Source organism: Colias croceus, chromosome 2 (genome assembly GCF_905220415.1).
Source record: "Colias croceus chromosome 2, ilColCroc2.1".
NCBI classification, from domain to species: Eukaryota; Metazoa; Arthropoda; class Insecta; order Lepidoptera; family Pieridae; genus Colias; species Colias croceus.
In genome coordinates, this window is record NC_059538.1 from 1039077 (window position 1) to 1060930 (window position 21854).

The 21854-nt window shown below is 34.7% G+C and overlaps 2 protein-coding genes across 2 annotated transcripts; both read right to left on the reverse strand.

Annotated features, from left to right (window-relative positions):
- Nucleotides 1-1559: 1559 nt before the first annotated feature.
- On the reverse strand, nt 1560-9405 carry LOC123704302 (innexin inx7). The gene is made up of 8 exons (XM_045652626.1): nt 9320-9405; nt 8614-8899; nt 7794-7971; nt 6712-6859; nt 3975-4164; nt 3451-3601; nt 2914-3103; nt 1560-2316 (listed from the first exon to the last, which is right to left on the reverse strand). Exons 2-8 carry the CDS (start codon nt 8851-8853, stop codon nt 2157-2159), a joined length of 1257 nt encoding a protein of 418 aa, XP_045508582.1. The 5' UTR covers nt 8854-8899; nt 9320-9405; the 3' UTR covers nt 1560-2156.
- Nucleotides 9406-13952: 4547 nt separating this feature from the next.
- LOC123698917 (general transcription factor II-I repeat domain-containing protein 2-like) lies at nt 13953-15407 on the reverse strand. Its single transcript, XM_045645745.1, has one exon. It carries the CDS (start codon nt 15405-15407, stop codon nt 13953-13955), a length of 1455 nt encoding a protein of 484 aa, XP_045501701.1.
- Between the last annotated feature and the right edge of the window lie 6447 nt (nt 15408-21854).

Sequence of the window (21854 nt, forward strand, 5' to 3'; positions counted from 1 at the left end):
TGAACTGTCACTCGAAAGCGCGCTAACGCCAGTTTCCTTCAGTGTTGCTATCACAAATAAAATAGTTTCTGTTCACGAATATTCATTATTAGGTAATATATAAAAAGTATGTAATTAGATTAAAGATATTAAGATACAAATCGTAAAAGAAGAAATCTGTTTTAAATAATTTAATTTGAAATAACGGGTATCTAAGTTTCATGTAAAAGATTGATTTTTGTTATATATGTCGTGGTCATATCGTAGATTTGATCATTTCATGATATGAGTGGCCATTTCATTTCACGATATGCGACCATTTCGTGAAATGGCCACTCATATCATGAAATGATCAAATCTACGATATGACCACGACATATATAAGGCATACTAAAACCGTAGGTACCGTACTAAATCGAGATCAAAAAATCTGCGAACAATTACGTTTATGTTTGATGAAATAATAGCTTCTGTTAGCGAAAAGTGGCGATTCTAGAGTTAAAAACAAATTACAACAATTACTATGACTTCATCATTGTAAACTTGGAATCATTTATCTAACGATAACAATTATTTTTATTTAACTCAAGACAGTAGTCATTAGAAGACAGATGAAGATTATAAACATCTGTATCAGCTGTTAAACAAGAAACTTTTGCTTTAGATGTCTCCAACTTTAGGGTACGTAGGAAGAAATTTATGTTAGATATACATAGGTATTTAGCTTTTTCTTGTTTATAAAAATATTAATTATACCTAATTAATACGAATTATTAATGAGGGTACGTACCTACACACGCCTGAGTCTTGAAAGAATGGGATGAGCCCATAGCTTAGGCCCATAGTTATATGATAGTAATATTGTTAATCTATCTAATATATATTATAAAGGCAAAAGTTTGTATGGATGTATGGATGTTTGTTACTCTTTCACGTAAAAACTACTGAACCGATTACAATGAAATTTAGCACACATATAGAGGGTAACTTGGATTAACACATAGGATAGTTTTTATCCCGGAAATCCCACGGGAACGGGAACTATGCGGGTTTTCCTTTGCAAACGCGGGCGAAGCCGCGGGCGGAAATCTAGTCTAATATATAAAATTCCCCTGTCTCAATGATAATTACCATTCTCCTCCAAAACGGCTGGACCGATTCTCATGAAATTTTGTGTGCATATCGGGTAGGTCTGAGAATCGGCTAACATCTATTTTTCATACCCTTAAGTGATGAAGAGTAAGTAACTAGTATTTTATATTTTATAGTAGGTAGGTATTTAAACTAAGCATGACTTTGCATACTTGAACCGTTCTAATTTTATTCTTGTCACTTGTCAGTATTTTTCTACTGCCTACTTACATATATACTAACTACGAGTAACAATGAATGTTCAATAATCGGTTAAATCACTATTCAAATACATATTTTATGCATTTCAAATTTTAAACAATGAATCACATAGTTAGTTAGGTACCTAATTATAGTCTAACGGTTTTTTCGAGTCATGCTAGAACTTTCTCTTTTGTCAAAGGTCAATACGAATGCACATATTTTGGAAAGAAAATGAAATATCTACATTACAGTCGATCTGTTTAATATTTACAAATTTTCTCTTAAAATAAAATTATACATCTTATAATAAATTCGATACATCATAATTTTTTTGGAAAGTCTCAATTTCACTTATCTGTAATTGAGCAAATAGTGAGGTATTAAATCCCCTGACTTGTAGATGTAAATAAATCAGTCTGCATAGTTCATCGACTTTGTTTACTCTGCTTATCAACGTGTACAAAATATGGTAACACATTAACCCACAAATTTCCGACATAATCACAAAACAAACTCTTGGCACGTTGCACGCATAATGCATTAATTTTTTAGTAATTCTATTTTACGAGCTGACTATGACTTAAATTAATTTCTGGTAACAATACAATTTAAAAACATACATTTTCACAGAACCTATTAACAATCAATTAATAATTAATCACCAATTATCATTTAATAATACAGTTAACGATTTCATTAATAATATCACCTAGAACGGTTCGGAAATTTTAAAATCGAATAATCTTGAGGAAACATAATATTATACACATCCTGGCTGGATACAATATTCCACATACGACTAGTAAATTTAAATAAACCTAAATTATCTATGGTTTTTTAGTCTATGACTTCTTGTCTTTTAGCGGCATAGTTTCGTCGTCGTAGTCAATCTTTCCAAGAAGAACTGGCTCGGCGCCTTTCTCTTCGTTCCTGTCTACGTTGTCATCATTATATGGCATATCTCGCTTCTCCAATTCTTCAGCTACACCACGGAAAAGTTCGCTGTAAGAAGAAATAATATTATATTTTTTTAACATGTAGCTAGAATGTTCTATATGCTGCTGTAAGGGAAGAAAATTCAATGAAGATATTTGGTACAAATTCTTGAATTACGGTACGTAAATACTTTATATGATTACGAATTAATAGGTCGCGATAAAAGGATGCTGGGTCCCCGTCAAGGGGGGACGCCCTTGTGCATGTCGCTACCAGGGTGAACCTTCAGTTCACCCCCGCGTCCGCGTTAAAATGTAGAAGCCCTTCTGGCTAACATTGAGAAACACCATACAAAAAAAAAAAAAAAAAAAAAAAGGATGCTTATTACAAACATTATTAGTGTAATTTATTTTAATTAGTTACTTATATAAAAAACATTAACTATAAAAAGGTTTATGTAAGACAGAATTAATTTTAATATCGATGACGGTAGTTTGTTAAATATACAAGGTGCTTTATGGTCCTACATATATTATTAACTCATAAATATAGTAGGGTAGTACGAGTAGTATAGACTATAGTAGCCTAGACTATAGTACCATACCTACATAAGCAGGCTACAATCAAAACAATAAAAAAAACAATCCTCTAATATCTACTTACTGGAACGTAGCTGACTTCATGTTCTTCGCGAGGTAGTACAAGAACAACCAGTCTCCAAACTCACAACCGTTCACCACATTGATTACGTTATAAGGGTTGAATTTGCTCTTGGAAACGTGACGGAAGACAATTTCGTTGAACTTCAGAGATCGGCGGAACATGAAGAACGATATGAATCTCCAGATGACAGCTGTAAGAGATATGTTAACGAAATAAGTAAGAATCAAGAAGACGCTTTAGGTACTAATAATCTAGGTGCATATTTTGTGGATTTAAGAAATTTATTAATAAAGAGGGAATCGTTACCCCACGTAATTATGATTTTTAAAAAACGAAGCCGCTTATACTAATTTCACTTATCAGAGGTGTATCTATTCATTAGAGGCTAAGAAGGGTAATAATTCTATATGCATAGGCAATTAATGCTACAAATATCTAATCGTAATTCATCCATACGAATTGTCAACATAAAAAAATATTTAGACTTTGCACACAAATCGCAAGTTAAAGTCGTCTATATTATATCAAAGAACTCACCAAGCAGAGAGAGGATGAACAGTATCAGGAACCAGAACCACAAGATGACGTAGATCTTCTCATGGATGATGTTCAGGGCCATCACGCAGAGCGCGTCGTGTTGCTGGATGGATCCACTGGGACCGTATTTGTGGAAGATGCATTTTGTTACCTGGGCAGTCAGTAGACAATAATGTGTTATTAAAATTAATTGTGGTAGTTACGACGTTAAGCACATTCTTCTTTCAAAAAAATGTCGAAACGTTTTATGTCTTCTAGTTAGAAGCACGGATATTACAATAATTTTTAATGTGGATTGTATCTTAAAAGTTAAGATTAAGCTCAAATAATCTAAGTAATGGATTATGACATAAGCCTGATAAGAAGTCTCCATAAACTACTTTAAAAAAAGATGATGAATATAATTAATATTTTTTTAGTAAGAGACAAATGAAATTAAAATATGAACTAATTTTCTCTGCTTCTTTTTGTAATCCCCTGGCAAAAATACCTTTAACTGTAAAACAACCCGTTCACAACCATACCTTAGGGAACACTCTCTCCAACGGGTCAGTTTTGTTCTGCCAATCACTCAAGTTCAGAACATGTGGTCCGAGCCCCATGAACGAACCATGCAGGAACTTATTCACGATCCACACTTGCAACATGACGTGCAGCAGGTTCACCACCTCCAAGGAGATCAGCCAATTCGACCAGGTTCTTGTTATTCTAAGCCTGGGGACAGGATTGGAGAGAAAAATTTTAGAAACTTGTGTTTAATGTATTTTTCCTATTTATTGTTTGTGTTTGTGTAATTTGTCATTACGACATTATTAAATTAAAGTGTTAAATAAATAAATACCACTTAATAATCTCATCTGGATTCATGGGTGTACTATAATATCTATACTAATATTATAAAGATGAAGAGTTTGTTTGTTTATTTGAACGCGCTAATCTCGGGATTTTTTAAAAAAAATGTTGTGTGGTTTTATGAAACCACGGTAAAAGTGAAACTGTTCGAACGGTTCCGAACACTGCTTTGTGTAGCGCATGTCGCGCGACATGCGCTACACAGACCAAAAAGTTTGAGACGAGTTTCACTTTAAAAAATTTCGGTGTTAGATAGCTCATTTATCGAGGAAGGTAATAGTCTATACATATCATCACGGTACGACCAACAGGAGAAGAGCCACGGGGGTGAAACCGCGCGGAGCAGCCAGTTAAAACATATGAATGAAATACAAATGTAAATTGATTAACATGTTATTAAAATATAACGAAAGCTAAGTAATAGTACTAACGATTTTCTCAGCAATATTAATCTACAATTGCTGATAAATGGAAGAAAATGCAAAACCTATGATAATAAACCTAAATAAGTAAATACTTACAGTAATAAATTAATAAGTATTTAATTATTGTAATCATTTGAAAGATAACTTATGAGGATTTTTAAATAAGCAGATAATATTATGAGGTTTTGGCTGGATTAAAAGGATTTCTGGCTTCTGGCTTCAACGGCGCAACGACCCAAAGAGGATCTTGGCCTCCGACACCAAAAGTTTCCAGGTTTCGCGCCTTAGCGCCCTGGTGTTGAGGTCTTCTACTTGAAGGATGTCCAGATCTTTTTGGACTTCGTCTCTCCAACGGTGACGAGGTCGGCCGACGGGGCGCCTACCGATCGGCTTGCTCATGTACACCCTCTTCGCAGCGCGATCGTTTGGCATCCTTTCTAGGTGACCGATCCATCGAAGGCGGGCAGCTTTTGTCTCACCAATAATGTTGGGTTCACGGATGAGATCTTCGATGTCTAGATTTTTCCTCATTCTCCAAGTTCCCTCATCAGTTTTTGTAGGTCCTAAGATTTTCCGATGTATTTTCCTTTCCGCAACTAAGAGCTTCTGTTCTTCTTTCTGGCTTAGTGTCCACGATTCGCACCCATACATTAGGATTGGTCTAATAATGGTTTTATAGATTTTGACCTTTGTTTTCCTGCTTATAATCTTGGACACAAGGATTTTATGGAGCGCTGCTGAGCATCTTAGTGCGTTTTGGATGCGGATATCTATTTCGGCTTCTCGGCGGTTAGTGTCCGTAACTGTGCAACCTAGATATTTAAAGGAGTCTGTTCCTAGGTATGTAGTATCTCCGGTTACCAGATTTTTCCTACACACTCTAGTATCTTTGTACCTTTTCATATGTAGGTATTCCGTTTTTTCCCCGCTTATCTTAAGGCCAATCTTAAGACCTTCCGATTCTAGTGTCTTAGCCATTAACGTAAGATCTTGTTCACGTTGTCCTAGAAGCGCTAGATCGTCAGCGTATCCAATAACTTTGTGATTGCCGTTGAGCTCAATCCCGCCCTCAAGTATCAGGATTTTTCTAATAAGGTATTCTAGAGCAAGATTGAACAGAATTGGTGAAAGTGCATCTCCTTGTTTTAGCCCAGTGGTGACTTCAAATACATCAGTAAAGCCTCGACAAGCCTTGACTTTCATTTTACTGGTTTCAGTAGCTACTTTTACCATTCTTACCAGTTTTTCAGGGATTTGGAAAAGTCTCAAGATGTTATAGAGTGAATCCCTGTCGACGCTGTCATATGCTTTGATAAAGTCCACCAATAGGATGTGAAGGCTCTGTGCATACTCCCACCTTTTCTCCATAATCTGTCTCAAGAGAAAGATTTGGTCTGTTGTGCTGCGGTTTTTTCGAAAGCCGCATTGATAATCTCCCAAGATTTTCTCTGTGTAAGGTTCTAGGCGACCCAGTATAATATACGAGAGTACTTTATACGCCGTGGGCAATATCGCTATTCCTCTGTAGTTGGAACATTTTCTTCGGGAGCAAAAAGGATTTCTAATCATTTCAAATTAAAGTAGATTTTTATGGAGCGACTTAAAAAAGATTTAAAATTGTTTAATAATATTAATTTAAACCTAATAATATTCCTTATCCGTTATCGTATTATCTTGGTATATTGAGAGTTATAGAAACTATATGAAAACGCCAGAAATAAGATAAATTTTCGATTGTATGTAAACAATAATAATAATAGGTATACAAAAACTTAATAGTTATGCGTGAAAAAATCTGTAACGTCGAACGAAATACTAACTTAAAATTATATAGTTATTCTTTGTTTACTTTATTTAAAAACTTTATTTTTACTTTATTCAATAACTGATATTTTTAATTTCTCAAGTATTATGTGTTACTATGTTTACTGTGTCGGTTTAGTACTTTATCTATTCCTGAAGTTGTTTTCATATAATATCTTACCTCAAAATGATGTCTTTCTTAATGAGATCCACTCTGCTCTCAAGAGTAGCCTTGGAGGGTATATTCATAGTCCCAGCTTGCATATCCGTGTCTTGTAACGCCAAGCTAGCGTACTGGAGGCCTTCCACTAAAGACTTGATCCTCCCTCCTAAGGAAACATATTTTATTTATTGCGCATTGGTTCAACACTTAACATTGAACAGACGGATAAAGGACAAAAACATTTTAGATAGTTCATAAGTAGGTGACTTTATGTCTCAACGCGGAGACTTCTGGATTTTCGCCTACCTTATATTTTTCTATTCGATACTCAAACAGGAGCGAAAAGAGAGACGAGTGAAAAGTTGTGAGACAATGCGTTAGAAGGGGAGGAAGAAAAGTTAAGAATCTAAAGCTTCGGTTTTTTTATATGTCTGTGTGTGGACGTCCCAAGGATCTAATTTTCTCCGAAATACAACAAATTGAGTTATACGAATATTTAAATACTAAGTAGTTTAGTTAATTAAATCATTTAAAACCGGTGAAATAAACGATTTGTGATGCCACAGTGATCAATTTGAGATAAGCATTAGGTACTCGTTATTTTTAGTACTTCATTGCTCATGATTTAGCTTTACCATAACACATAAACAAGATTAGATTATCATTGTTACAGCTAAACGATTACTAATGATCAAACTAAGAATAGGATCAATTCGGCACATTACTGTGACGTCATAGATTATAAACAGCTAGTCATAGATTAAGAGGAATCAATAATGCAATAGCGTTTGTATTTCAGTTTAATAAAAGACACGAAACGTTATTGATATGTAAAAATGATTACCAAGTAAAAAATTATATTTTTGACAGATTTGGCAGATGAGAGCTAGCGCGCAAGAGCAACTTTGTTTCCGCAACTATTTTGTCTCCGCAACTATCTTGTCCCTCCCACATATGGGCTAGTATGAAAGTGCGCGCACGTAGCGACGCAACTCCCCATAGAGTTGATGGGAGAGACAAAATAGTTGCGGAGACAAAAGTTGCTCTTGCGCGCTATTTCAAGGTCAATGACGTTTCTATTCAGTTGGATCGTAACGTACCTTCTTTCCTCTTCCAGATATAATGTGTCATATAAAAGCAAACAGATTGTATGAAGAGAACGAAGGGCACCCACTGGTAGTAAGTGTGGTGAATCGTTTCGTCGGTAGACATGATTGGTCCAACACCAGGGTGCGGCAGAAATCCACCTTCTAGAAGACTCTCGTTGTAATGCCGAACCTATAACAGAACATTCTTAATAAGATATTAATGTATTTCATTTTGAACAATTGTAAGACGTTTGAAACATTCAAGAAGCATTCTGAGTCACGATTTCTATTGGAATCAGGCATTCTGTATCGATAAATTGACGACAAGAAGAGATTTTCCATATTATTAACCGACGGCTGATAATGTATTCTGATATGGTTAGATGTAAATTAAGCGTGATCCTCCAAGCAAATACTTCCAAACGTTCATATTTCAAATACTTCCGGCCCCGAGAAATGTTACGCGGCCACTCTATGCAGGTTTCCATTTTTTGCATATTAAGGTACAAGTCCGAGACGGGCCGCAGACCGCAAACTGCAACAGCAAACTGCAAGCGACAACACTTGTTTCTATGAACATCCGCTGCGCGTTGCGTCTGCAGGCAGCAGTGTCGCCGCGCTTAGAATCAATTTCATGGATGTTCATAGAAACAAGTGTTGTCGCTTGCAGTTTGCTGTTGCAGTTTGCGGTCTGCGGCCCGTCTCGGACTTGTACCTTTAAAAAGGCCGGTATTACACAATTACACAATCATAAGTTCAGAAACTTTCTTATCAAATAACAATATAACACTCCTCTTTATTAAAATCTAAAGATATAATATCGAATACTCACAATAGTAAACGTGGCCATGAAGAAGCAATAGGTCTGTATGACATGGGGAGGGACGCCCTGATCCGAAAGGCACTTGATATGCTCTCCGAAGTACTCTCTAGCGCAGACCAGGATCACAAACCCCAAGAGCATAGTCACCGTGAACTTGTAATGCAATTTGAAAACTGTATTGTCGATAATCGGTTTCGAATAGTTGAATCTCATGCGCGGAGTAAGCGCGTGGAGCGATGTCATCAACATTTTGGATGGTTTGTGTTCTTACTTCTATCACATTGAATAAATAAACCTGAAACACATGGTAAGCTATAGAACGGTTACAGAGTTGCATTATTTACAATGGCATAATTGCAAATCGAGCGTTTCTCGTACGAGACCTTTACATTGTGATTTTCATAGCGCATATTAATTTGTTATGGACATGTTTGTCCTTTCAGTAGCTAAACTAAGTCATCTAGGAATAGTCACGTTTAAAATTAATACTGAAATACTATGTTTATTTTTTAGATTTGATTTATTTATTGAAAAGATAATTCATTAATTTGAACTCTATGTGCCTGAATATATTTTATTACCCAATAAATTGCCAATAAAGATCAAAGAAGATCCAACAAAACCTCCTTTCAAGATACTAAAACATATCCGAAATATGCGCTACCCCTTCCTTTTTACAGCGGTACTAATTAAGTTATTAACTTTATCTACTTACCTTCAGTCTTCCGATAATCACAGTCTAGAAGTAAAGACGTGCGTTTCACACTTGAGTCCGTTTCAGAGTATGTCATATCGTAATGATAAGATACGACGAACACGATAAACATTACTGAAAAATGATTAAAGGATAGGCATTGCACCTCATAGATGCCGCCTGTGATGACTCGTAGACTGATGCATGATTGGAACGTAGAATAGAGATGACAGATTTGCGTGATGATGTGTGCAGTGCTGTTCAGTATTCCTTTTGGGGTCTCCATTATCGATAACAATGCGTCAAGTATATTTTCCTCGACCATCAATAAGACAGATTGGAAGATGCCAAGATGAGATGCCTGAAAAAAATTCCTAAGGTTCATAAAGATTAATTATCTATCATTATTTATCTAAAAGTTTAATCTTATTTCTAGCTAATCCCAACAGATATTTCTGAGATAACTGATAATATAATTAGTAAAATAGTTTAGATTTGAAAACGGAAAGATAAAGAAGACAACCACCATAAAATTGAAACTATAATTGTGACCTAATCACCAAAAGACAAATAACACAATCACCGCATAGTTTACTCGTATTTGAGATCACAGTTTACATTGACGAGTCACTTTTATGACTGTTTAGAAAGATAAATGGATTTAAGTGTTTATTCAGCCTATTTATTCTTGTTCATCATTTTCTTAGACACCAATCTACTTAATACAGTCATAAACGTATGAGGTACAAATATATCTGTCAACTGTGGTATGAGATTAGATCATAAACTGAATTCGAGCACGGTGAAGAGTAAAGGTAAATGGTTTTTCAGTCTTGGAGGCTCTGAACATCCGCATAAAGAAAAGTGGATAATATTATTAGCTTAAAAAATTTAAACAGATAACAGTATTCAGGGAAGTAGCTCTACCTAACACAGCTGAAAGAGACAATTCTGACTGAAACTTGAAAGACTTGTGATAAGATAGGTTCTTGAATTGGGAAATTAATCCCTCATCCCCCGGAATCACAGACACAATAGAAAATCTATTGTGTCGTGGTCTCATTGGGCCACTCGGTGGTCAATGGTTTAAAGGTCTAAGCTCTAAAAGGATTTTAATCGAGACTTAATCAAACTGCATGAAGTAAAGTTCAATTAAATTGAGTTTAAGCAGTAACGCATAGACTTCCATTTGAATTCGTTACTTGTTTTTAATAACTGAAGATGATATAATACGAGTACTTGCGAAAAGCAAACACAAGAGAACTAGGCCTTGAATTGATCGTTAAAATCAATGTAAAGTATTTATTAAGTCAACAAGATTTTTCGACGAGGCACTGTTGTATATCATCTTCTTTATTTAATTTGTAGTCCAATGATTGATAGAATCTTTTTTAAGTATTACTTTTAATTACTGGCGCTATATTATTAATAGGAATGAATAACATTTATTCTACCGCTATTGCTTTGAGAGTAGATTCTGTTACTTTATCGTTTAACAAAAGTTATGAATTCTTAGCTATAATTTGGGTCAGATTCGTCTGTTTAAATAAACGCATGTTCTGAATCTGTGTAGGTTCAGAACAAGCGTTTATTTAAACAGACGAATCTGACCCAAATTATAGCTAAGAATTACATGTCACACACAAATACACGTTTTTTACCTACAACCAGCGTTATATCTGAAAATCAGAAGAAATTGAGATGGAAAAAGAAACATTATTCTGCTCTTCAGGATTTAAGTCCTGAAGAAAAATGCCTGTTGGAACTAATAAAATGATTCCAAGCTTTCAATCTCTCTTCATACGAAACAGAAAAAACTGCTGCCAATCTTTTCTTTGTTGAAAATCTTTGCCACGAATGTTACTGCATTATTCATACCTATTTCTGCAGTCGAGATAAATTGACGCCCAATTAAATTCATTGTAAAGGCATAAATGTATCGTTATCGACAAGTCACCTTATTCGATAAGATTTATTATCAATACGTTCTGCGATAGCCTCGATATGGATTGAGAAAAATTCTGACCCAAATAATTATATGCCTTGTCTTTTATGGTTACATTTGAAACATGTTGGTATTTATTGTCATAGCTGAATAAATCATAACAATATTCAACCTGAAATTTATTTTACTTGAGTTATAATAAAAACGCTTTTTAATTGCTATATAGGTTATATACCTTACCTTACCTATTGTTTATTCTTCTACAGAAAATGCGCAAATGACCATAATTTAAGTAACCATCTAACCCCGGAAGAATTAACGTACGATTTCCTTAAAATAAGTCCTTAAAATAAGTGCTTTCTTTATAAAAGTTGACTAATTTTAACAGAAATTTCAATGCTCTAAAAATTACTTAATACCTAGAAGCCCAGTAGTCAGTACTATATCGAATAATAGGTATAAAACTTGAACCACCACTACTATCAAATGTAAATACTCCTATCCACTGCATTAAAATCGATTAAAATCCCCAATCAATATTCAATACCATATTTTGTGTCCCAATTCAGTTTAATTAATCGACTCAAAATAGCGGGCTCATACATCCCGATAATTACATCACATCATCAATTATTTATGTCATAATACGACCGGTTTCATATTCCACAGATACATGAAAGTTTGGAGAAGTAACACGCTGCTTGCAATAAAAAATGCAAATGTGTGCGCGGACAATGCTTGTGGCGTTACTATGAGTTCTCGTTGTATTCTCGAACTCATTTTTGGTTTTATAATATTGAAAACTTCTCAAAGTCATACTTTTATATGCATATAATTCTTAATCGTGTTTTAAGGATATTTGGATTGAATTTGAAATGAAATAATGCCACAATTTCTTCGTCTTTCTAACGAATAATTATGGGGTATTTGTAGATAATCTTAATACGTTTAATTTTGGATATGATATTTAATGCCAAATTCGAATAAACATGGGCACAATGTAGTTTCTATCAAGAAAATTAAGTCTTAAAGAGCGTAAACTGCATGTAAAAAATACATACATTAATACGAATGTGATTAAGACGAATAATGAAATCCTTTACACACGCACATCCTTTACACAATAAAAATAATACCATCATAATATTTTTGAGATTTAATTTAATAAAAATAGTCATTACATTCTCGATCAAACTACAAAAAGCAATCGAGAAACAATAGTAAAATACAACCACATAGAAACCACCATACACGAGAGCACACACTCATATATTCATAAAGCGTATCCTGATTTGACACCTCATGTTACACACATACGTTCATAAAAACGTCACACATACACAAGTTGTGTGTGTGTGTGTGTATCATTGTTGTGTGTGTAGGGACGTAGCAAGACTGCATTCCTGTTAACGGCCGTCTTGAAGAAGGTCTGTGCTAAATTTCTAGAAAATTATTTTCTGTGGATATAAAAATAGCTAGAAATTAAAAAAAAAATAATGTAATAGGACAAAATTTTTAGTTAAACAGCTAATTTAACTAAAATATACCTCATTGCCTAATGTTTCCTTAAACGATTAAAATAGTAAGAAAACAATATTAATCGTTATGAATAATTAATTAATTAATTAAAGCTTAAACTAATGTCAAATTTCTTTAATAAAAAATAAATTTAAGGGAACACGCGTTTAACTCAATATAAAGGTTACAGGACTTCACATAATATACACGATTAACAACACAAAGAACGATCTATAGCAAGCTGATGCAATATTCAATTAATCACACCCATATGTCGTAAAAGACCTCTCACCACGTACCAATAATTGCAAAGTCATGATTATATTATTTACTTCTTAGGCTTGACGCAATAAGTTTTTAGAACTGCAAATTCGTACGAGAAATCCCCGGTGACTATGTTACGAAAAGCACTACGATATATAATTTTTCAAATACAACAACAATAAATCAGGAAAATGTCCAGGTCTTGCTTTTTACGATATTTTTCAGGATTATTTCGGTTCGAAAGTTCCTATATGTATAATGATTTCGTTTCATAATTCCAATGCCTTAGGTATTCCGTTTATTTTGACTGAAACATCGCCATGCTGTTAATAATAATAAATAAATCTTTATTTTGCCAAAAACATTTAACTTTACAAAAATATGTGCGCTGACTCTTGAACTAGAGCAAGGGTCTTCAACGTTTATGAAGCCAAGGGCCAACTATACTTTGATATTTGTTCGGTGGGCCGCAATAAAACAAAAACTTTTTATTACTAGCTGCGCTCCGCGGTTTCATCTGCTTTTTTCAGTTCCAGTAAGAATGCTGAAATAAAAACTAACAATAATATTTAAAGTTATTTATTATTTAATTTTACAGTACTAAAAGTAATTGAAATTGAAATCAATGAGACGATTGACATTGTTTATTCTTAACTAGCTTATCAATATCAGTCCCTATGGTGGTCGTTGAAATCCTCAAACTGTTTTCTAGGTGAATATCGGTGATTCTACTCCTTGTCTTCGACTTAACGTTTTTCATCCGAGAAAATAACTGCTCGCACAGGTATGTGGTACCAAACAGAGATGTCATTTTCAGTGCATGGTCTCTTATCTTAGGAAAATGTGTAGTAGTGATGTATTTTGAATAGAACTCGAACAATCCTAAGTTGAATTTGTCTTTCAAAGAAGAGTTGCATTGTAATTCTATCAACTCCATCTGAACATCATCAGGGACATCTTCGACAGAAACAAATTCAAGCTTTTTTCATGTTTTCGGAAATCGGTAAAACGCGACTCGAATTGTGTTTTCAGATCCAGCAGCGCGGTAATATATTTGTCCATGTTGAGAATTCGACATGACGATAAATGTGGAAAATGCGTGGTCATATTATTTTTTAACTGATTGATCCACAACTCCAACTTCACTTCAAACGCTTTTAAAGCGTCAAATAGTTCATGAACCATATTATCTTTTCCTTGCAATTTCTTATTTAAATCATTGAGATGTGCTGTTATATCAACAAGAAATCCAAAATCACTTAGCCATGCTTCATCACCAAACTGTGGAATAGCTTTATCCTTATTAAGCATAAATGCTGCAATTTCTTTTCGCAGATCGAACACCCTTTTTAACATTTTTCCCCTGCTAAGCCAACGAACATCACAGAAATAGGTAATGTCACCATATTCGGCGTCTTGTTCTTTTAAAAACTCCTGAAATTGCCTGTGGTTAAGACCTCGAGATTTGATGAAGTTAACGGTTTTTACCACAATACTCATAACGTCTTGAATATTAACTGACTTAGCACTTAAATTCTCTTGATGTATGATACAGTGGTACTGTATTAAAGAGACATCGGGATTATTTTTCTTTATTAAAGCAACAAGTCCTTCGTTTTTTCCAACCATAGATGGTGCGCCGTCTGTGCAAATTCCAGCCAAATTTGATAATTTGAGTCCATATCTATCTATGACGGAATTGAACGATTCCAACACATCACATCCTCTTGTACTACCTTTCATAGGAAAAAGAGCAGCCATTTCTTCGGTAACGACAAAATTAACGTCAATGCCGCGAATGAACACTGCCAGTTGAGCGGTGTCAGTTATGTCGGTACTTTCGTCGAGTGCAATGGAGTAATAAACAAATTGCGACACGCGTTTCTTTAATGATCGTTCGATATCATTAGCCAATTCTTCTGCGACTGTAACGCCGGAAAGACTTATTTTGGAAAAAAGTTGTTTTTGCGAGGGACATAAAACTTCTGCTGCGGCCTCCATACATTCTTTTATGAATTCACCGTCGGTAAATGGTTTTGACTTCTTAGCAATTTTCTCCGAAATTATGTAGCTAACTCTTACACTTGCTTCACTATCTTCATTTTGTTTATGAAAAGAATTCTGTTGTTTTTTAAGTTGTTTCTTCAGAGTCTCCACCTTATCAATTCGTAATTGTCCTTGAAGATGTGCAAACTTACTAGAATGTTTTGACTCATAATGACGCTTGATATTGTATTCTTTCACCACAGAAACTGATTCATTACATACGAGGCAAATGGGTTTTTCCCCGACACAGACGAAAAGATATAAATTCGTCCCTTTATCTTGAAATAATCTGTGTTCATCAACGACCTTCCGTTTTCTACTTGAACTTGCTGCCATCACAATAATTTGATATTACTAAATCAAGTTACAACTTGTTTAAACGCACTGAACGAGCGAATGAGATAAACGCGTCCGAAGTTCTGTGAGATGCAAACCTGACTGACATTGCTTGCCAGCCGCACGCGCCACTGCGTTTCGGCGACTCCCTCCACCCGCACACCGCACCGTGCGCCCCTACCTGCCAAGCGCGAGCGCGGAAATCAGTTTTGGACTACGCGCGTTTTATTTAACCTATCTGATGCATGAAATAAATAAAATAACATATATTTTTAAATTATATAATAGAAATAAATACATAAAAACAATTTCTATACATATGAACCTCATTTTGAGTAAACTAATGCCGGGCCGCCAAGGATGCTGCCGCGGGCCGCATGCGGCCCGCGGGCCGCACGTTGAAGACCCTTAAACTAGAGTAACTCTGTGTCTCAAGAGCCAGCGTTCCTCCTTATAAATACAACTACATAAGTACATTTTTAAGCAAAAATAGGGTCGCATAAAATGCTCAGCACGTGATCAAGGATCGGTCATACGTCTGCAGCCTAACTCACCTACTACAAAGGCAATTTATTTAAATTCATGTCACTCCCGCTATCTAACTACATAAAACGTGGCCACAACCTGATGACATCGCCGGCGAGCGACAACTTGACCACGGTTTGACCTGCGCACACACACATGCAAGACGCACACATGCACACAAACGAGTTCTGGACAGAATGCTGTATGTGGAATTCAGTTTGAATTTGGAATTGGGCGAATTATGCAATGGAGTCGTGGGACAATGTTTTTTTGGCTTCCAAAAATAATATATAAAATGGGTTAAAAATGCATTTCATGAGATCACATTTTACCCTTATAAACATGCATTGATTTTGTTCCGTGTTGCCCATATTCATATTATATTCCATCAGCAAAGAAGAAGAATTTTATACTAATTAGATTGCAATAATATGTTACTTAACAAGATCTTGCAAGTTGCACAGTATGCTAGTAGACTTTTGAATTCCTCTAGTAGATAGGTATATTTTAATTATTTGAATTCGGTAGTATTGCATACCAAAACGTTCGTCTATTGATGAGTCCGAATTCCGTCGACAAAGACCACAATTAAGAGCCCTTATCAACCTCTTCCCACTTTTTTGCTATTTGGACTACACCCACGGAGAGAGAGACGAAAGTATTCACCTGTGCAAGTGCGAGAGAGAGAACCTGTGGTCCGTTAGGAAAGTAGACGAGACAGACTACTACGGTTACGCGGGTAGTGATGTATGATATAATCGATAGTTTTTAATGATTATCAATAAAGCCTTAAATATATATATTATGAATAGGTAAGAAATGGTAAAGATTCTCTTTTGCATGTTTTAGAAAAAATTTTGTGTTAAAAATGTCTGTTTCTTTAAAGTTCGTTCGATTATTTCCATATTTTTCGATAAGCCTACACACCCCTTCTATAACTACACGTACCTTATGTGATTTGTTTTATTTCCAGTACCTAATTAATAATTTTACTATTATGTATCATTATAACTAAGTATGTAACTATATATGTAAGGATTCCTTACATTATATCGACAATAACTAAGTGTGACAGTTGACACGGCTATCTTCCCGGTGTAACAATCCATTAAGCATATCATATGTCTCAGTAGTTCATGGATCAAGGCTGAATTTATTGAGACGACCACAGAAGTTAATAATACGCAATCTTTATATATCAGCTACAATTTATGTCCGGATATAGTATTACCCTTACTTCAGTATCAATGAACAAAACCAGTATAAATTGAACTATCTAATGAATGGAAGTGCGTCATTAAGAAAAAGAACGTGTGTGCTGAGCACACGTGTCAGAAGTGAAACTTCTTTGGCAAGATTCAAAGATAATGGTCAACTTTAAACTGTCAACGTACTTCATGACGTGACGCTATTGCCAACAATGTAAATAAATGATTTTTAGGTTTTTATATTTTTCTTAACAAAATATATATATGTTTTTAACATATCAGTATGACGTATGTGTTATTAAGTCAGTTCATGATGCAGCAGTTAAATGTTTTTATAAAATCTTCGAAACGGCATTAAAAAATGAGAAATTTACATGATTTGCAAATGATTAACGTGCGTGATAAATAAATTTTTGTTTGCATTACAGCTTCATGAACCTAATGAATGATTTCGCGTAACTAACTAGTTGGTTTATTTATTTACACATCCAAAGTATCGACACTTTGTGTACATCCCTATAGGGTAGATATTGAGAGGTCTGAACAAGTTTCTACCTGCTCTTCGACAGAATGACTCAGACGGACATTCATCATGCCTTTATTAGACCTTACAGTGGACCTCAGATGAATTTAATTTAAAGCGATACATTTTTCATACAATTATTACCATTTATTTAACACATAATATCAGATTATGATTATTGACGCAAGCGTTAAGATATTTTAACTTGAGCCTAAGTAGGTAAAGCTTAGTTTATCATAGAATATTAATTTAGCTGGATAAAAGGGTGAAGACAACCCTAAATTTGATATAAAAGCAACTTAGAACACAAATAAAAATATCGTTCAAGAGTTTGTTAAATTGTTTTATCGAAATACGTTGGTATAGCGCCCGGCAAACTTCTTGGCCAAAAAGTAGCGTGGTGGGGGAAGCTTGCGCACATAAAAATGTACTAAAACTTGATGCGAAAACTTCCCCCACCACGCTACTTTTTGCCGGGCGCTATACCCAATAATTATGATGGATATATCATTGAACTTTCTTACATTCTGAGAAAGCTAAATTGCAATAACTGTTGTTTACTTATATAACAATAAGTTAACGCAATAAATTTTCATAGAAAGAACATGACACCTTCGAACTTTAATTGTGAGCAAAGTTCACAACTCAACTCTCCTGTTGAAACCATACTATTTGTATAAAGTCTAAGGTGTACAACAAAGAGTAGCAGCAGTTGGGACATCATATCCAATTTTTTAAATACCTTTGTAGCATTGCATCCGTATTAGTTTCCTATACTTGAATGAAAATCCTTAGTCATTTAGCATGAATGTCAATTTCCGCCGCTAAAATATTTTTCGATATGCTGTGTGGTTGTGAATGTATCCAGTACCCACTAGATACCTATATATTTAGCGATATTGGGGTAAGTAACTTTTGATCATACCTGAATCCGCACCTTCTAGAACGACACCTTGTAACCACATATTGGCCTATTGCTGGAAAGCTGACCAGCCAATTTGTAAATTGTAACCAGCGTTTATTAACCAATCAACAACCAAAACAGAACAGCTACACATTGACCTTCTGTTGAAAATCTGACCAGCCAAGTTGTAACTAGCCTACCAACTATGACGTCGTTGCCACCAACCCAACATCAGGGCATAAACCTTTCTCATTTAGTAACCTATTAATACCATTTGAAACCAGTGCAATAAACTTTCAACTATAAAGCAGCTACCAATTAATAACAAAGAATTATATAAAGACGAGACAAATTGCTTAATATAATGGTCAATAGAAATATATTACAAAGCTTGCCATTCCGATCTACCTGCTCTGATCGTTTATTTTTTGCATTCCGTAACCAGCCCGTGAGAATGCGAACTGTGATTCATCAGTTATTGAATAAGAATGAGAAATTTACTGGTACACGCATGCGGTTTTGTGTGCTAAATATTTTGGCTTGAGGAATGTGTCTTGAAAAAAAATGGTCCAAAAAAGACTTTAGTGAAAAATGAAATATCGTGAATTACGATAATATCGATCCAGCACTAATTCTTAAATTCCTACTAATATTATTAATTAGGAAGTTTGTTTATTTGTTACTCTTTCACGCAAAAATATGGCCCACTCATAGATGGTAACTTGAATTGACGCATAGGATAGTTTTTATTTGGGAAATCCCACAGAAACGGGAACTATGCGGGTTTTTATTTGAAAACGCAGACGAAGCCGCAGGCGGAAAGCTAGTTCATTATAAAGCATGCATATTGCACAAACAGTAATTGCAATTCCATTTCTGATTAGGTATCTTACATCTAAAGGGCAAAATAATGACCGCTGCATTATTTTTAGTATTTCCGACTTACTCCCTTATCTTGATCTGTAGAACCTTTCTAAAATATCTTTTAATTAATCTAAGCTGATTATTTTAAAAACTTTCTGCATTTTTGTGACGATAAAGAATACCTATTATATCAACAAAACAAATTGTATTCAGGTGTATAGTGACAAAGCTATAATTAAAAAATATTCGCTGAACATTCTGTGGCTGAACCAAATGAGGTCATATTCATGTTGGCGTTAAACGATATACCTAAGTAATTAAAGTTTTAAGTTTTAACACAAAAAAACATCACTTAATTTGGTGAAACAATGGACAAAGACGTTGAAAAAATGCATTACTCAGGCTTCTTAGGTGGACAAAAAAGGTATGGGGCGTTGGATCTGGGCTATTTTAAGGATATAGGACATGTGGAAAATAGAAGCTAGTGTCTGTAAAATATACTTATTATCAGTAAACATCAATAATTAATAGCAACATAAATCTGGGCCGTATTACCTCTTTTCCAGTCAGTTTACGCCGTGAATTGAACGGATTGGTTTCGTATCAGAATATCAAACCAATATGTATAATATCAGATTTATAATATCAACATAATCAGTAGGAAAATTACTAATTCAGTAGAAATGATTTCAATCATTTTATTTCTAACTAGCTTTCCGCCTGCGCCTGCGGCTTCACCCGCGTTTTCAAAGAAAAACCCGCATAGTTCCCGTTCCCGTGGGATTTCCGGGATAAGACCTAGCCTATTCGTGGATAATGTAGCTTTCGAATGGTGAAAGAATTTTTAAAATCGGTCCAGTAGTTTATGAGCCTATTCATTACAATCAAACAAACAAAGTTTTCCTCTTTATAATAAAAAATAAAAAAATAAAAATAAAAATCGTTTATTTGGAAACAATACATAAATACAAAACAAATTAGACACGACGATCGCCTCAACTAGGAACATTCCTGTGCTAGAGACGACGACGAATATTAGTATTTCATAGATCTATGAATAGCTTTCTGATAAATTTGGTCACTTTCATGTGATAAATAAGGAAACAATAACATTTAATAGAAACCAAGAGTTTTTTTTGAACTAAATGTGTCATATGAAATGCAACAAAGAATTGAATCATCAAATTCTTGATAACACGACTCATTGTATATCTCGTTAAATGCTAATGTCAATATTATGTACTACTTGTATTAATAAAGATATAATTAATAACATTGATAAGGTTTTTTCAATTAGCTACAAATGGTTTCAGGTTTCAGGATAATATCTAATGAAAGATCTGCTAGGCGTGAAGGGCATTCATTTTAATATGACAGTCTTATATTAGTATGTGTGAAGAGACGATATAATAATTATTTTTGTGATAAAAAGCTAAAACTTCACTCCAGACGATGTCATAATAACTGTGCCTTTATGAAAAAACCCTCAACCAGAATTCCAGGTCTAAAGTTAATTCAACGACTAGATACTCGTGTAGTCGTGTACCCACTTAATTCCACTCATCTAGAAGATCGCGCTGAAGGCCGAAGTCATTGATGGCCCCACATCCCGCGGGAATCAATTAGTTACGTGATCAAGGAAGCAAGTGGGTATTGTTTTTGTACTAAAATGGCATTGAACGTAGAAATATAGTTTGCCATTGATAAAAAGATAAAACATCATAGGCATAAAACACCCAAAATGTCCAAGACATGCACTGCACCTTTCAATGTGTATTTCAAGGCGAAAGAAGCGGGTTCGAATCCAGCCTCGTGATCGATTTTTTTTTTTAATATTCTTCTTAATACAGCATTCGAATGCTATAAAACTAAATATCAAAGCTTAAACACTTCATTGGTACATTAACTCTGTAGAAAGGCTAAGTCCTAACTTGCATGTTATTCTTTTTGTAAGTTTTTCTATTACTAGGTAGAAACTGACTTCCGAGAGACAGCATAATTCGGAAGTCAAGGTTGTTAAATGTATCTACATATTATGTACTATGTGTGCCCCGCGGTTTTACCCGCATCGCTTCTATTGGTCTTGCGTGACGATATTTATTATCTACCTACCTATCTTATATTTATTATGTCTTCCTCGATAAGTGGAATAATTTTTCAAATCAGAACTGCGGTAGCGTTAGTTCTACTATGAAATATTCTGTGCCTGTGGTTAGTGAGATTAGCGCGTACAAGCAAACAAACAAACTCTTCAGCTTTATACTATTTGTATATTGAATATTTATTTATTTCAACACTAGCTTACCGCCCACGTCTTCGCCCGCTTTGTCTAAAACCTAATAAATTATGTACTAAAACCACAACTAAAACCTTCCTCTTGAATCACTATCTATTTAAAAAAAACCGCATCACAATTCGTTGCG

Coding starts and splice junctions, on each gene's coding strand:
- LOC123704302 (XM_045652626.1), bottom strand. CDS start 8,853: ATGTTGATGACATCGCTCCACGCGCTTACTCCGCGCATGAGATTCAAC. Junction 4,165..6,711: donor AAGAAAGACATCATTTTGAG/GTAAGATATTAT, acceptor TCCTGTCCCCAG/GCTTAGAATAACAAGAACCT. Junction 2,317..2,913: donor ATGAAGTCAGCTACGTTCCA/GTAAGTAGATAT, acceptor TTCTTCTTACAG/CGAACTTTTCCGTGGTGTAG.
- LOC123698917 (XM_045645745.1), bottom strand. CDS start 15,407: ATGGCAGCAAGTTCAAGTAGAAAACGGAAGGTCGTTGATGAACACAGA.